This window comes from Emydura macquarii, unplaced genomic scaffold (assembly GCF_026122565.2).
Source record: "Emydura macquarii macquarii isolate MOO-44397 ecotype Brisbane River unplaced genomic scaffold, CSIRO-AGI_Emac_v2 contig_2205, whole genome shotgun sequence".
In the NCBI taxonomy this organism is placed as follows: Eukaryota; Metazoa; Chordata; order Testudines; family Chelidae; genus Emydura; species Emydura macquarii.
The window spans coordinates 25152091-25168168 of record NW_027132342.1 but is presented as its reverse complement, the minus strand read 5'-3'; the positions used below and the strand labels follow the sequence as shown (position 1 = coordinate 25168168).

The following is a 16078-nucleotide window of genomic DNA, read 5'->3' as shown; positions in this document are numbered from 1 at the left end:
ACCCCTTCTGCTGCTAGTCCTGAAACTGAAGTCCTACAAATTCTAGCAGAATCAAATGGATATTACATTTATTTTACTCAGCTACAGTTCTGATAATATTCTCACAGATGTTATAAACTTCCATGCCATGTGGGAAGGGGATTGAGTTACAAGAGTTAAAACCTTGCTTATTATTGTAGTTAGAATTGGCTTGGTATGGCTGTGTATATAACAAGAAAAGTCAACAGCTTTATTTGAATTATCACTGGCAAGTATTACAGTTATGAATGTAACAACTTCTAGTATAAAATTCATGTAGTTTCAAAACTATGCTTTTCTTGTAGATTGCCTATCAAACAGGCAACTATACATTAGCCAAAAAAGCTTTTTCACCAATGTGGGACTATTTTGTCTTGGCTCCTTCACCACCGTCTGCTGATCCAGCAGTTATTTCTGCAAGCAACACTTCGACTATATCTCAGAACAGGTAACTGGGAAAAATTATTTTTAAATAACAGTTAATTGTAAATGTGTACAATTTTATTTTGTAGAAAAACAGGATGTGACTTTGCCTTTAAACCCGAATATGAAAGATACTCTAAAAACAAGTCACAGTTGTTAACTTTGTCATACAAAATATATAGTGTCATCAAATTAGCACAGAGTTTTCATTATAGTTACTATCTCTAGTATTTGCGTGTTTTTTGTTTGTAATGATGTTTTCTCAGTCAAGATAGGCTAAATTTTTAGGAAACATCCATTAATTTTGTTTGTCTCATTTTCTGTTGCCAACCATCAGACACCTGGATCGTGATTTCTGGCTGTTGTGTGCACCTACAATTCCAATTGAAATTAACGGGAGCAGCAGGGGCTCAGAAATACTGAAAGTGAGGTCTCTGGTGTCAAGTGGGGCACTCAAAGAGAGTGATAATCCTTTAAAAATTATGCTACCTATAAATAAAATTCCAATTATATAACTGTGATAATAGAAAACAAGGAAATAAGTATTATAAGTTTTCATAATTACAAAAGTTTTAACTCAACGGTGTCAAGAAGTCCATTAAAACACCATAAGTAAAAACACAAAAACAAGCAATGCAGAGATAAGAGGAAAAGACTCAGTGTGTGCAGTTCTGGTCCCCCATGTTTAAGAAAGATGAATTCAAACTGGAACAGGTACAGAGAAGGGCTACTAGGATGATCCGAGGAATGGAAAACCTGCCTTATGAGAGGAGACTCAAAGAGCTTGGCTTGTTTAGCCTAACCAAAAGAAGGCTGAGGGGAGTTATGATCGCTCTCTATAAATATATCAGAAGGATAAATACCGGGGAGGGAGAGGAATTATTTAAGTTCAGCGTCTATGTGGACACAAGAACTAATGGATATAAACTGGCCATCAGGAAGTTTAGACTTGAAATTAGACAAAGGTTTCTAACCATCAGAGGAGTGAAGTTCTGGAACAGTCTTCCAAAGGGAGCACTGGGGACAAAAAACCTATCTGGCTTCAAGAGTGAGCTTGATAAGTTTATGGAGGGGATGGTATGAGGGTCAGCCTAATTTGACAATTAACTGATCTTTGACTACTAGTGGTAAATATGCCCAATGGCCTATGATGGGATGTTAGATGAGGTGGGTTCTGAGTTACTACAGAGAATTCTTTCTTGGGTGTCTGGCTGGTGAGTCTTGCCCATCTGCTCAGGGTTTAACTGATTGCCATATTTGGGGTTGGGAAGGAATTTTCCCCAAGGGCAGATTGGCAGAGACCCTGGGGGTTTTTCGCCTTCCTCTGCAGCAGTGCTTCCCAACCTTTTTGAGTGAAAGCCCCACTGGTTAACACTAGGTAAAACACGTGCCCCCCTCACCAGCCATACACACACATAGCCTCTATAAATACATATAATGATAATAATACTAAATTATATAAATAACAGTAATAAATTACTTTTACCTGAGTAAGAAGCTAAGCCTTCCCTGGCACAGCTGCCACTGCACGCCCCATGTGGCCCCATCTCTTCCCGTTCCTAAAGGACTGAGGGTAATGGAGGCGGGCCCTGACAGTTGACTGGGGCTGCTCCAGGCCCCCACTGGCACAGGGCTGCTTCTCTCTGGCTGGGTGCCCAGCCGGTGCAGGGCTGGAGGGGGTGTTCCTCTGCTCCGGCTGGAGTGGAGTTCAAGACTGCTCCTCCGCTCCAGCTGGCATGAAGCTCAGGGGCGCTGCACCCGGCACGGAGCTCGGGGGGTTAAATGACCTCAATATTACTGAATCCACATGGACCCCCTGTAATCTTTGGTGCCCTCCCCCAGGTGGTCCTGCACCCCACGTTGGGAACTGTTGCTGTGCAGCATGGGGCATGGCTCACTTGCTGGTGGGTTCTCTGTACCTTTAAGTCTTTAAACCCTGATTTGAGGACTTCAGTAACTCAGTCATAGGTTAGGGATCTATTACAGGAGTGGGGGGTGAGGTTCTGTGGCCTGCATTGTGTAGGCGGTCAGACTAGATGATCCTAATAGTCCATTCTGATCTTACTTTATATGTCATAGAGTCATAGACATTATCATACAAAAAATCAATATACAATCAAATGTGTGTCAACTGTTGATAGGTTAACAGTTATCCAAAACGTCTGAGTATACATCCTCATCTTCTTTTAACTAAGCTTCTTTTTGGCATTATTGTGTTAATAGGAAATCTTTGACATCACTATTGAAATAAAATATTCAGAAGTTTCACTTTTGCCAAAAGCAATCTAGAACACTGAAAGCTTAATGACAAGAATTCAGGGCATAGAGGATATTAAAAATAAAGATATCTTTTTCTAAAAATATATATTACTCTTCTTCATATTGTGATCATAATACATTTCCACTTCTACTGTAGCTATTCTAGTTGATTCCTATAAAGCAGACAGTTTTATAAGTTATGGAAATTTTTGGAAAAAATTGGGAGTCAGAGTTGGCAAGATAACTCCTTCCTTTCCAAAGATTCCAGAGTATTTAATATTATTATATTAATACATTTTGTAAAGTCTTCTGTAAGCTTAGTTTTGTGAAGTACAAAGTATTATTTAATTTAAATCTTTGTTAGAGATTTTGTGGGCATGAACAGGTCCATAGTACACTCATTTTGGATTGGTTTTTCATTATTTTTTTTTCAAATCTTTATTTTTTTCTAAACAGTTAATATTTTTTGTTCCAAATCTAATACCTTTGTTGAAACTATCCCAACTGTGAGTCATATGAATCAACTGTAGAGTGTGGGGTTTGAATAGCTGCTCAAATTTTTTCTAGAGATTTTCTTCTCCCTCAGTTCCTGAACAAACTCCCATTTAATTTAATAGAAAATCACTCATTGACTTAAATAGGTATTTAAGACTTAAATCTTGATGTTAGCCTGTTTCAATTTGTTTAGCGGTAGATCTCTGATTAGCTAATTTGACTACTTTAAAAGCAGCAATGACTAGTGGAGACTGCAGAAGGGGTTGAAAGGAGAACCTTGCACCTTTAATCCCTGTTGGTGTCTGGGAAAGTCAGCTCTATGAACAAGTCTACAGACCCTTCCTCTAGAAAAAGCACAAAACCACTGTGTTGAGAATTTTGCCTCCAAACATCAACAAGAAAAAGGAGAATATTATGAATACTCAATAAACTCTTTGCTGTAGGGATAGTGTTTTCACTGTGCATGTGTCTACAGTTCTGGGGCCTTGATACCCAAGTAGAGCCTTTAGGTACACCACAACAGAAAATAATAATAATAAACAGCAGGTGTAGAAGAAGAGACTGATTAAAAAATAAATAGCCTATTACATCCTTGAAATGATGTCTAAGTTGTCAAAATATACAGTCACATTATATTAAAAGGAGGAACAATGAGAAAAGCCATCCTGGGGTACTAGCTGCCTGACACAGACCAAAGCAGGAGACATTTCCCACCCTCATCCAATGCTGACATCACTGGGCAAGGTTAAGTGAAAGTAATCTCATTTGCATTGTCAGCAGCAGCAGCTGTGTTATTCCTTTTGCTTTATGTTGTTAAAGTAGATTTTGTATTTTCATAAATTATGCAGGTTATATGTGGAATGTCTATTTCATAATTATGTACTTTTACCATCATTTTGTCCTTTTTTTTTTTTGTATTTTGTAGATTATGTCTTGATGCTGTATCTCAGACTTCTCCAATCCTCTTGCACCTCTTTCTTAGGAGCATTTTTATTATTAATGACATTAATGTTATGGAAGGAGCACTCTTCTGTGATTCCATTTGTTCCAATGAGATACAGTACAATGGACAAGTATGTATGGCTTAAAACTAGTATGTTGGATTTGAGTTTACTTTTTTGATTTTTAGCAGTTTTATCTCAAAATTCCAAGGTGTATTTTACAATGTATTAACTGTAACTGCAGTGTACCTCATTCTTCATTAGCATGTAGCCATCAAGTACAACCTTCTGTGTTATTAAAGTCTGCTAACATTTGCTGATATTTTTTCATGTTTGGAGAAAGAGCTGTTCTAGATCAGTTATTTCCTTATTAATGGCCAAAGCCCATTGAAGCCAATGGAAGGACTTCCAGTGATTCTAGTGGGGTCTGGATTGGGTCCTAAAAAAGAGGCAAAAATCACTTTTAATTTTGTGCTACTTCAATGTTGCTAGAATTTTTTTCTTTATAAATGTTTTTGTGACCTGACCTGTATTTTTTTTCTTTAATGTTAAACTTGTAATAGAATGCCTTTGGCATTGTAGCCTTAGTTATTTCTTGCCTATCCTAACCCCCCAAAGAATGATATAGTACTTCTTGAAGGTAGCAATGCAAAGGTATATCCACTCAACTTTCATTCCATTTTTATTGCAGGTCCCATTGCACACCTTTTGCCTAATAACCCAGTCCTGTAACCCTTACTCATGTGGGGTACATCAGTGACTTCCCTGGGCCTGCACACATGAGCATGGCTTGCAGAATTGGAACCTAAAATGTCAGGGCAAGAAAGGAGTTGATACCTTCCTATCAATTAAATGCGAGAAATTAGCATGTGAAATTTCCACTTTGCTATGTTTTTTTTTGGTGCCATAACCTCTCTTTCCTTGCTCAGTAGAAAAGCACCTGAGGCTGTGGTCCTGGCTTTGTAGGCTTGTGTTCAAAGGATAAAATTAGTTTAAAATCTCAGTCTTCTTGTGGAGTAATGAACAATGCTACATTTCCTTATATACTTCTAGCAGGGATCACTGTAAAGTTTATTCCAAATTCAGACATCCTATATCCAATTATAATGCTGCTAGAGCCACAAAATATGTTTCATCTTCCACCCTCTGTGGTAAGTAATTTAAACAGACTTTACATCTGAATAAAAATATTTGTTCGTTTACAGGTTGCTAGACTAGCTGAATGCAAGAAAATGGTAGTGGCGATTGAACTAAGTAATTGGTTAAATGATGCAAATTATGCCCTGCAATCTGTTGTTCAATGTTATGGTCTCCTTGCTCCGATTATCTACCACAAGATTGCTTCAGTGCCAGTAGTTCAGGTAAGAGCATTTAAAAGAGAGACAGCTTGCATACAAATATTCTGAATTTAAAAATTAATGTATAATGAAGTAGACAGAAGGTGAACCAAACTTGTCAGCTGTGTGTTCTTAGTAGCTTACTGAGAGCAAAATTTTTAAAGTTTTTGATATTTTCGTAACAAAGGTATCTCTTTTTCCATGCCAAATATTATAAAGCTTAAAATCCATGAATCTAGATTCTTTTCTGAGATTTGCTTTTGTAAGTTCAGTGTAATTCCGTTGAGTTTGTTGTGGTACTGTGGTGGATTTAAACTGTGGCAGAATCTGGGCCATAACCTCTACCTGTATTCAATTTACTAACAGCAGTGTTGAGGGAAGCAAGAGAGCATTTGCCAGTTCTTTGAGTACTTCCCTCTGATATCTGGTCATCTTCTCTCTTCAAGCTAGGACATTGTTACATGGTGTCTTGGTAGTGCAATTTCTGTTTTCAATGGAGAGATGTTTTCCTTTAAAAACAAAGCTCCTTTCCAAAAGCAAGCATTTTCAAATTGAAAACTGAAAGGCCACTTGAGCCCATTCCCTCTATTTCTGTGTCTGGCATAAATAATACTTAGTTTTATCAAGGATTCAGTTAAACATATTGTTGGCAGCATCCAAAGACTTTCTAGCTTGTGATCAACAAATAAAAACAAAAATAAATTCTAGTTTATGATTAGACTGAGCTAACTAACTGATAGCTATAATTAGTCTGTTTAAAACCCAAGAGGGGATGAGAGCAACTGGGAAAAGGTACAGGGATTCACATACTGTGTCTGTCTAATGTTAGGGTCTCATTTGGGCAGTCATTGGCTGTGATATCACACAAAATGCAAAACCAGTCTATTGGAACATGGCTTCCATGTTCGGCTCCCTGTTCTAATGGATAGTAGTTTGGTCATATCCACTTTTCATATCTGTTAAACAGGAGAGGGAAAATCATGATTGGAGAACAAAAATAATGTGAAAATTTGTTTTTAATTTAAATTTCTGATCAGCTCAACAATTTGCAGTAGATCTATCTCTGAGTATGTTATCTCATACTACATTATAAATTCTTTTATTTTTGGCTAATTAAAACAGCAAAAATTCCTATCATGTATAACTTTTATATCTATTACTTTAGGCAGAATTTGCCATTTATTGCTAAAACTTTGAGTGAAATTTTGTCCCATTTACCATTGATTTCAATGGGACTAGGATCTCACACTGTGTATTGACTAAACTATTTTTAAGTTTTACAGTCAAGTATAACAAGATGATACATTGCTAGGCACTGATCCTGGAAAGTCTCTGCAAATTCAGGGCTTCATATTGTAATCTTTGTGCTTTCAGATCCTCATTAAGTGTCTAACAGTCCTTCAAGAAATTCCAAGTTCTACCTTACAGAGGAAACAGACAAGTTGTTATGAGAGTATTCAGCATATGATAGCTTGCTCCTCCTTTTACACAGCACAGGTATTTACTTTATTGTGTTTAGAACTGTAGATTTAAGGCTCAGTAGATACCACATGAAAAAATTAGACAAGCCCTCATTGTACTGATCTGACCTTAAGAAGAGTTTGGCACTCTTGAATAAAGGCTTAAAGTGAGAAGTAACGGTATAAAAATATTTATGGACATGTTGAATTAGCACATTTTAATAATACTGTTTATTGTTGTTTAAGTTTTAAAAGTCGGAAACTTCATTAAGTAATTTATTCAGGGCATAGATTATTCTTTATTTATTGCTTATTGGATGAAATCAGTGACCTCATTTTTGTTTGTAATTTGCGATACTTAGATTTCACAAACTTTACATTTTATTCTTTATTGGACTATATGTTAGAAATAAAAGTACCTTAATTGTGGTATAATACGTCATAAAATGGATTTTTATAGTGTGAAAGACTTTTAGTGCCTTATTAGTAGCTGTAAATTTCATGTGGAAATGACCACTGGTCTACTTCTGCTCCCACTATGAGGAAGGTAAATGGTTTTACATACAAATAGCCCCCTGGGTGAAAAGCCATTTCTGACATCAAGCCTAACTCACCTCCTTTTCTAATAAATAATAGCCCAATTTTACAAATGTAAGAACCTCAGGTCATTCACCTACATCCAGGAACATAAATAAGCGCCCTGATTTTCAGAGTTGCTGTGCACCTGAAGTTCTTTATTTCCATCAGTGGAGCTGCAGTCATTCAGCACATTTGAATATTAGGCCACTTACTTTATTTAGATTCCTACATAAGAATTTAGGAGCCTAACTTTAGGTACCTTAGTTTGAAAGCTTTGGTTTAGTAAATAGAAACTGGAACTAAGTCTGGAATTTTAATGCATTTTATGTGCCTTAATAGGGACAGAGGAGCCTAATTAAACCTTACAGTGGAACATAGGCATACAACAAATTATTAGCATTGTGATTCAAAGTGCCTGCAAGGCTGCTGAATGTTTGGGGTAGAGTGGGTGGTACACCTAGTATTTTGAGTTATGGGCATGGTCAAGAGGTTAAGTGCACAATAGGGTGTTTTTAAAGTAGGTGGGAAGGCACCTAGCCAGAGCAGGTTGCTGAAAAGTTGGACCAATCCAAGGCACACCTAAGTTGTTAGGTAATGGCCCAGGTATCTGTGAAGAAGAGACTGTCTCTGGGGAACTCAGACAACATCCGGTAGTGGAGGAAAAGAGTTAGTGTGCAAATATCAAATCAGATTTTCAAAGCAGCAATGTGCCTAATCCAGCTTTGAAAATCTACATGCAAAAGAGGATGTATAAACTGAGATACATCACTACAGATTTAGGCACTTGGACAAGAAGATTTTAAAATTCCAAACTAAATTCTTTGCACTTACAATTTCTCATCAATAAACTTTGATGCTATTGCACTGCATGATTATGTATGAGATACTTACATGCTGAGTTTTGTAATTGGCTAATATCTCTATAATATTCATATATTTTCCAGTTACAAACAATGAAATAAAATTTTAAATATTACTTATTATGTGAAAAGAAAATAAATTAATTAATAGATGTTTAATAGGTACTGCGTTCATGGAAAGAATATGAACTAGCATTAATTATCATTAACTATGGGAAAAAGTTGTTGGATTCCTCACAAATATCCCATGGACAGTCTAAATTCAGCAGTATTGAAGAAATGCAAGTTGACACAGAAACAGATGATGAGGTAATTTTTTTTTTTTTTAATTTTCCCTTTCTTTTTTTACAAATAGAATGTTGCATAATAGCACCCCATCAAAAAATTACTGATATGAGACGGTGTAAGTAATTTAAAGACACACACAACATTGCTTTAACATATCACAGAAGAACACTTACATCCACAGAAAGTTGAAATAAATTTTAATCAAACAATTGTCATAGTAACATACTGCCCATCATATCTTGTTTTCAGAAACACTCTGGATGACAGAGAAATAAATAACTGATGATATTGCAGAGCTAAAGAAGCTCTGAAAATTTGGCATCTCAAGTATATTGAACTGGAGAAACTTAGCTTTCTCGTTGCTGCTGCTGCTCATCTTCAGAGGTGCTCTTGATGGCACCTTCCTTCCTCACAGACCAGCCTCTCCCACCCAGACTTGAATGCATTTCTGCCTGGGGCTGCTAGAGGACAACACAGGGATTGGCTCTGGATATGCTTTCACTTGAGGTTGTAATGCAGTCTCAGTATTTCATAGGATCTGAAAGGATGGAGTGAACCTTGCAATCATCAGTGATGTCCATGGTCCTCTGGAGGGTAGACTCCTATCAGCCTTTCTCAAAGAGACATAAAAGATACCACTGTTCATCCCGTCTTCTCTCGATCTTGAAGGTGGTGATTTAAAGCTCTTCTCGGGAGGGAAGAAGATGGTGTCACAGTTACAGGACTAGCTGCACCTGTGTCCCATTTTTGGTCTCTCTGAAAGCACCTCTGCAAGTCTTAGGCCTTGTGCCTTCATCTCTCCCAGGGTGGAATTCTGCAATTCTCCCACTGGGCCCTGGGCTACAGTACCTTGTATATAAACTGTGCTTACCTTATGGGACCGAGTAAGTTCAGTTACTGGTTTTGCTTTCCTTCAGGAGTCTGTGACCAGTGGTGTACAGTGATCAGACAGACTTCTTAAATCCAAAGAACTGTTTATTTTAGCAGTAGGAACAAAGAATTTAGAGAAAAAGGATTTTAAAACAACAAACAGCCTACACACGTCTTTCTTACCTACATGCTTAACACCCTTGATGGTAGTGGTAGAACAAGATGTAGTACAGTGATTCCCAACCCGTGGCCAAGGGGCCAAAAGTGGCCCAAGGGTCTTTCGAAGTGGCCTGCCTCTCCCTTTCCACTGGCTGCAGAAGGGAGCCACTCCTTAGGACCAAGGCGGAGCACATTGCCACAGGGCTTCAAGATCTCTGTAGGCTCCTTGCTGCAGCCAAGGGTACTGGAAATCAGTGCTCCCCTCCCCCTGGCTGTAGCAGGGAGCATGGCAAAGCACTCTGCTTCGGTCCATGGGCACTGGGGTCTCTGCTGGAGCCAGAGGAAGAGGACCACTGATCTCCCATCCCCCTGGCTGCTGAAGGGAGCCCACTGCCTAGGGACCCAGGTGGAGCGCACTGGGCTACAGAATGTGTGCGATTTCCCTGCAGCCAGGGGGATGGGAGATCAGTGAGGAGGCAGCCTCCTTGCTAAACTCCTTCCATCTGGCTTTGGTGGGGGAAAGTAGGAGAGCTTGCTAGCGGAGACTGGTGGGCCTTCAGAGTTGTAAAAATGATATCTGTGGTTTTCAAGCCAAAAAGGTTGGGAACCACTGATCTAGCATCTTCAGACACTACAGCAAGTGCTTTTGTCTCTGCCTGGTTCCGCCAAACAACTGCTTCCTGTTACAGAGCATTCCATTTAAAATCTGCCAGAAGTCTTTTGATCTCCTGTGTTTGTGGGATTATTTTGTCCTAATACAAACCATTTTGTACCTGGCTAAATAGGCGGCAAAATCTTCCAAGTTAATAGTCCTGGCACGGTCCCTTAACTGCCCTCAATTGTTTGTGGAAAGGTGGCTTATCCTGAGACATTCTTTCCCTTCCTGACTGCCTCATGTATTAAACCATTACTGTCCTATAGAAAACACCTCAGTAAGCATGTCAACATAGAGTATTCATAAATTATTATGGAGTATCTCCAAATCAGTCACAGATAGTATGAAAAGTGCTGACTCAAATCTGTGGACCATGGCTCTTTACCCTTGGACAGAGGTATTTAATAGCTAAGGAGAGAGGGCTTTTTGATTTTTATAGTTGTACTCATTGCCCACTGAAAATTTTTTTTACTGAACGCAACATCAGTTGATACCATAAATGTTCAGGTCAGCCCAAATTAGCCTCTGCAACCGGTGCTTCCTATTTGAGGGATATTTCCTCATTTGTAGCTACATCCTATTAGTAGTAGTAGTATTACAGTAGAGCCTGGGGATCCCACCAGAAATTGGGACCCTGTTAAGCGTGGCACTGTAGAAACAGAATAAGAGCCAGTCCCAGCCCTGAAGAGCTGACAACCTAAATAAAAAGGACAGTTAAAGGGTTGGAGGAAACTAATACAATATATAGGCAAATGTCCTGTTAGTTAGTTCCACGACTTTTTCTGTTTGTTTCTCTCTTTTTATTTTATTTTAATTTAATTCAATTTTATTGCCTGTTTTTTGGCAGTGGGAGGGAATTAGCTGAAAAGAGAGATAAGAAAAGTAGATGGGACATTAAAAGGAGGGGGAAGGATGAGGGTTATGAGGGCAGGTGAAATGAGGCTGAAAATAAAGAGCCTGAAGGAGGAGATAAGAGGAAATGAGAGCAAACAGCCAGAGGGAGAAAGTTGTACAAACTAGTTGGACAAGGTTCCTGATTCAGCTTTTTTTTTTTTTTCTTTGCTGTTGCTGACTGAGTTTTTGGCTGGATTCTCCCAGCAGTTTTTTCCCCAAGCACACAAAAAGTATCTGCTTTCTTAGGAAAATTTAGATTATTTTGGTCAAAAAATCAAATGCCTGCTGTTGTGGTGCTTTGTGAGTTGTAGTTCAATTACCTTGGGTACCCATTCTCCTCACTGGGCTCGCTAGCATGGCTACATCTTCCATGATGCTCTGCAACCACAGGCCTGCCTTTTGCACTGCCTCCCTTCACCAAGTGGGGAGTCCATGGCATTTTACGGGAGATGTAATCTGAGTACTATTTAGATTTCTCCCTTCCTGGGAGTGGAGCAGTTAGCCCATCCTGTCCAAGTGAAATATGTCAATCAAGCTTCTGGATGTGACATGACAATTAGCTACTTCAGTGCCCTAATTAAGGGAATGAGTTATTCCCTATATGATTGAATGTCAGTCAGTCAGGGAAGAAATATAAAGCTCAAAGCAAACACTTCCTAACTGAGCTCTGAAATGAACCTGTTAGCCAGGGAAAGAAACGGAGGACAGGTAGCTCCAAAGGTCACTCCCTTAGCCTTATCAAAACACTTCTCACAAGTGAGAAAAGCCCATCTTGGCAACTGTGGACCTCCTTGCTGCAACAGACACATTTTAAGCAGCCTGCTACCTCCAGCAGAACTGACAGATGGGCAGAAAATTCTTTCTTGTTTCCCCCTTCCCTTCCTAAACAAATACAAACCAGTTATCTTCCCATGAAATGAATCGCACTTTAGCCCTTGGACAGTAATAATTGGTGCAGGATGTGTATCCCCAACAGGTGAGGAAAATTAGAGGCCCATGAGAGAGCTCTCTTGCATCCGGCCAATAACATTTCGTTACAGATTTTTTTTTCTGAGGCAAGCTTAGATAGTGCAAGTTGCCATGTTATCAGCATCCTGAACATTTCAGGGTTTGAAATGGACAGGAAGCCACAAGAATTTTTTTAATTGGATTTCCCCCTAAATGTTTAAAAAAAACAAAACAAAACAAAACACAGTTCTGGCAAAATCCTAAGCCATTTTGCTTTCTCTTTTGATTTAGTTTCATTATACCCAAATAATTCAATATACAGAAAGTTGACCTCTGTAAATTACAATTTATATGGAGTTTATTTCTTGGTTTAGTCTAAAGTTGTCACTGGAAAAATTCACATTAAAAACAAATAAAAATATTGGCTAGGATACCAAACAGGGAATTAGAAGACTTGGGACTTATTCCTGGCTCTGCCATTGACCTTCTGTCTACAACTACATAAATTCTAAGTATTAATAATTTATTACCTGATATTCTTAGAGCCTTTATAGTAAAAAGAAGTCACAAGCAGCCGCAGTTGAAAAAGCATCTGAGAATCTAGCAGCTCTGGAATCAAACCTCCTCAAACTGACAAGACCAGGTATATGTTTTAGCAAAATATATATTTTTTACCTTATTATCTCTCTCCTATTTCTCAAGGTTTGCATTAAAGAATGCTTTTGCCAAATCAGTGCTTGTGGGTTCTTTGGCTCTTTTTGAGAGGGAAAATGAGGGATACAACATAATTGACCAAATATATGATTTCTGTCGCCTCTTTTAGCTTGGCAGTAACATATAGCATTTCATCAAGTCTTTCCTACCTTTCAGTGATAGTATCTCATTCCTAATTAACAACCGTGATCGCTGCATTCAAGCGAACAAACTAATGAGCTTAAAAGCTCTATCAGTTACATTGGGGCTCTATGCTATATCCTGCCTCCTCAAGTGTTTCAGATGCTGGTATGATTTTTTTTCAGTGTAATCTAGTTTGAGAATCTAATGACCTACAGCCATTCTGAGCTTAAATTTCCTGCAGAAGTGCCTGCAACAGTATACGTTAGAAAATATCATTGTCCCAACCCATAAAAATATTAAATTTTAAAAGTGTAGTCTTTCAGAGTCTATTAGTGAATGGCAGGTACTAATTACTAGTCACAAGTGACTGTTTGGTCATTGTCTTTTTTTCTGTGTTTGTATTCTACCTACCACAGTGGGGCAATATAAATACATAAATAATCATAATCATAATAATAATAATTGAAATGTTTAGCTGCTCCTAATACTGGATCAGATAAGGGAGTATTATTTATTTTTCACATTCCTTAAGTAGAATGCATATTTCAGTCTTCTTTGAATGTTCCTTTCTTCATTTCTCAATCCTTTTCTGTTCTATTAATTCTTCTGTTTTAAAAGGTGAGTTTAATGGTTAGTAAGTGTCAGTCTCTTCCTCTCTCCATTCCCATAATCTTTCTTCTTCACTCTAGAATGGAGTAGGAAAATCCCCTACTTCAAGAGACTTTAAAAGTGGGCGAGTGAGAAACACACAAGATGGATTTTTATTCCCCACCCTTTCAGCTGCAGATGTTTCAGTAGGAGGTAGAGATGAGCTGCCAGTTGCTCTCCAAACACCAGCTGGAAAAATAGGGAGCTCTGTCCCCTGGCTAGTTTCCCTAAAACAAGACTGCTATACTCCTCAGGATAATGATCTCCCCACCAAGTCTGCCTCAGGTTCTGTAGGGGCACATTTGCTTCTTTCCATGCTCTTCTGAGTCGTCTTTGGGCTCCTGCTGCAGCAACAGCCTCTTTCTTTCAAGCACATCCACTGCTGCCTCAGGTGCTGATGCTTACATGTGACCTTGTCTGCACTAGCCTTTTTTCCCTAGAACTTCCCACCAGGGCTAACACCATTGCACCTCCACTGGTGATGGCCAAGAAGGGAGTTCTTGTAGTTATTTACATTTTGTCCACAATATTGTCTAGACTCGCTCGGAGCAGGACTAGTCAACAGAGTGGCTTAAATCATTGGTGGCCACTGATGCCTTGTCTACTTTGAAGTTCTTGCCATTGCAAACAGTGCTAGCAATGGTCGAAAATGTCAGAGGAGAAAATGTTCACCCAGAAAGTTACTCTTTTTTGAAAGAATTACAGACTTGTTAACATTTCACTGCCTTTTAATTTAGCAATGGCTTGATCAATTAAAAAACGTTTTGCAACCTCCATTAAGAATGAAAATATTCAGATTAAAAATTCGTTTGTTTGGTTTTTTTGCCAAGTTTAGGTGAAAGTTAGATGAGGCTGAAAATAGGACCGGAAATGGAAATTTGATTAAAACTATAACTCTGGAGTCATACTGATGGTTCTGTATTATCTACAGACCCGCCCTTCTCATACTTACTTGCATGTTGGCAATGAACGTATCTCTGTAATAAATGGAAAAAGAAAGTGTAGAGATCCAATTAAATATGTGGCTTAGCTAGGTCCTGATCCTGCCACTTGTTCTACAGAGATGGATGCAGATTCTCATGCAGAACAAGTTGTGGGATTGAGGCTTTAATGAATTACGTAAGTTAAATTCAAATTAAATAGCTCATTTAATAAAATACTGTACCATGTTATATACCTATCAGAAAATAAAATTAATGAATTAATCAGCTACAGAAGAATGCATTTTGATCAACAATTCTATGTGCAGTATGCAATAGCCAAAGTGCTATTGTGGTGTGAAGTGTGGTGCTTGATTTTGCAGGTGTAACTGCAAAATATAAATGAATAAACACACAATATCTAAATCAGAAAAGTTCAAGATAAAGGAGCATTTACAAATCATTAGCTGGGAAAAGGATATTCAGAATAAAAGACATAGAACAAAGCAATAGACAAGTCTCCTCTTTACTACATTCATAACAAATGCTAGATGCCCAGTAACAGCTATTCTAATGAATACAGTTAAGTCATCTAGCACAATGTGCTCACTGCTAGAGCACATTATTAACAAATATGGTAACAAAAGCCACTCTGAGGGAAATTCTTGTAAGTGGATCTACACTGTGCAGCATCCCATTGATGACAATCTAAGAGGGAAATGGGAAAAGGAGCTGAATGTGCCTGTTTCACTAGAAACCTGGGAAACCATCTGCCTGAACACAAAGGATAATTCAGTTTCTCCTTCTCTTGAAGATTTTCTCAAATTAAAATTTTAAGCAGACGCTATTGGGCCCCAAAATGCTTATTCAAAGCTGATCTTGTCAAACACAGCAAAGGGAAGTGGAGACGAGAGAGCCAGTTTTTCCTATGCCACTTGCTACAACTACACAGTATAATTACTGAAGCAGTATATTTAAAGCACTTTCATCAGTGCTGGGCACTAATTCTTCACGCTCACTCAGATTGTGTGCTGAATGTATTAGAAGAGTTAGCGCCCATAATCAGCATCAAGAAAGTGTTGCATCCTCTTTTCTAATGTCTAAAAGGATCTTTTCAGTATGATGAAAATAGATGCTGCTTTCTCCCCTGCTGGCTGGCTTAAATAGCTACCATGGCACTGAGGGAAAAACTAACTTGACCTAACAGGAACAACTAGAAAAAAATACAGTATCTGATCATATATGAAAGACATACATGCATAATTATTATGGCATCTTGGTCTTATGCCAGTTCTTTTTTCATTACATTCCTATCTCTGTTTTATTTAATTTTTATCCTCTTTATTTCTAGGAAAGGGGTTGCCTTGTAGAGCCTTTCTGGGTTGAGGTACATAATATATCTATGTAGACTAATGTCAAATATGGGTATGTCAATAAGACAGAAAGTAGGTATTGGCAAGATATGTCTGAAAACTTACACTCAGTCT

The 16078-nt window shown here is 38.3% G+C and overlaps 1 protein-coding gene across 1 annotated transcript in view; it reads left to right on the top strand.

The window, feature by feature from the left end:
- The window catches only part of CFAP54 (cilia and flagella associated protein 54), a 173878-nt gene that overhangs the window by 55423 nt on the left and 102377 nt on the right, over positions 1–16078 (top strand). The window contains 6 exon segments of the mRNA XM_067559769.1: positions 324–466; positions 4121–4268; positions 5342–5497; positions 6848–6970; positions 8535–8681; positions 12730–12829. Of these exon segments, the coding sequence (XP_067415870.1) occupies positions 324–466; positions 4121–4268; positions 5342–5497; positions 6848–6970; positions 8535–8681; positions 12730–12829 (817 nt within the window).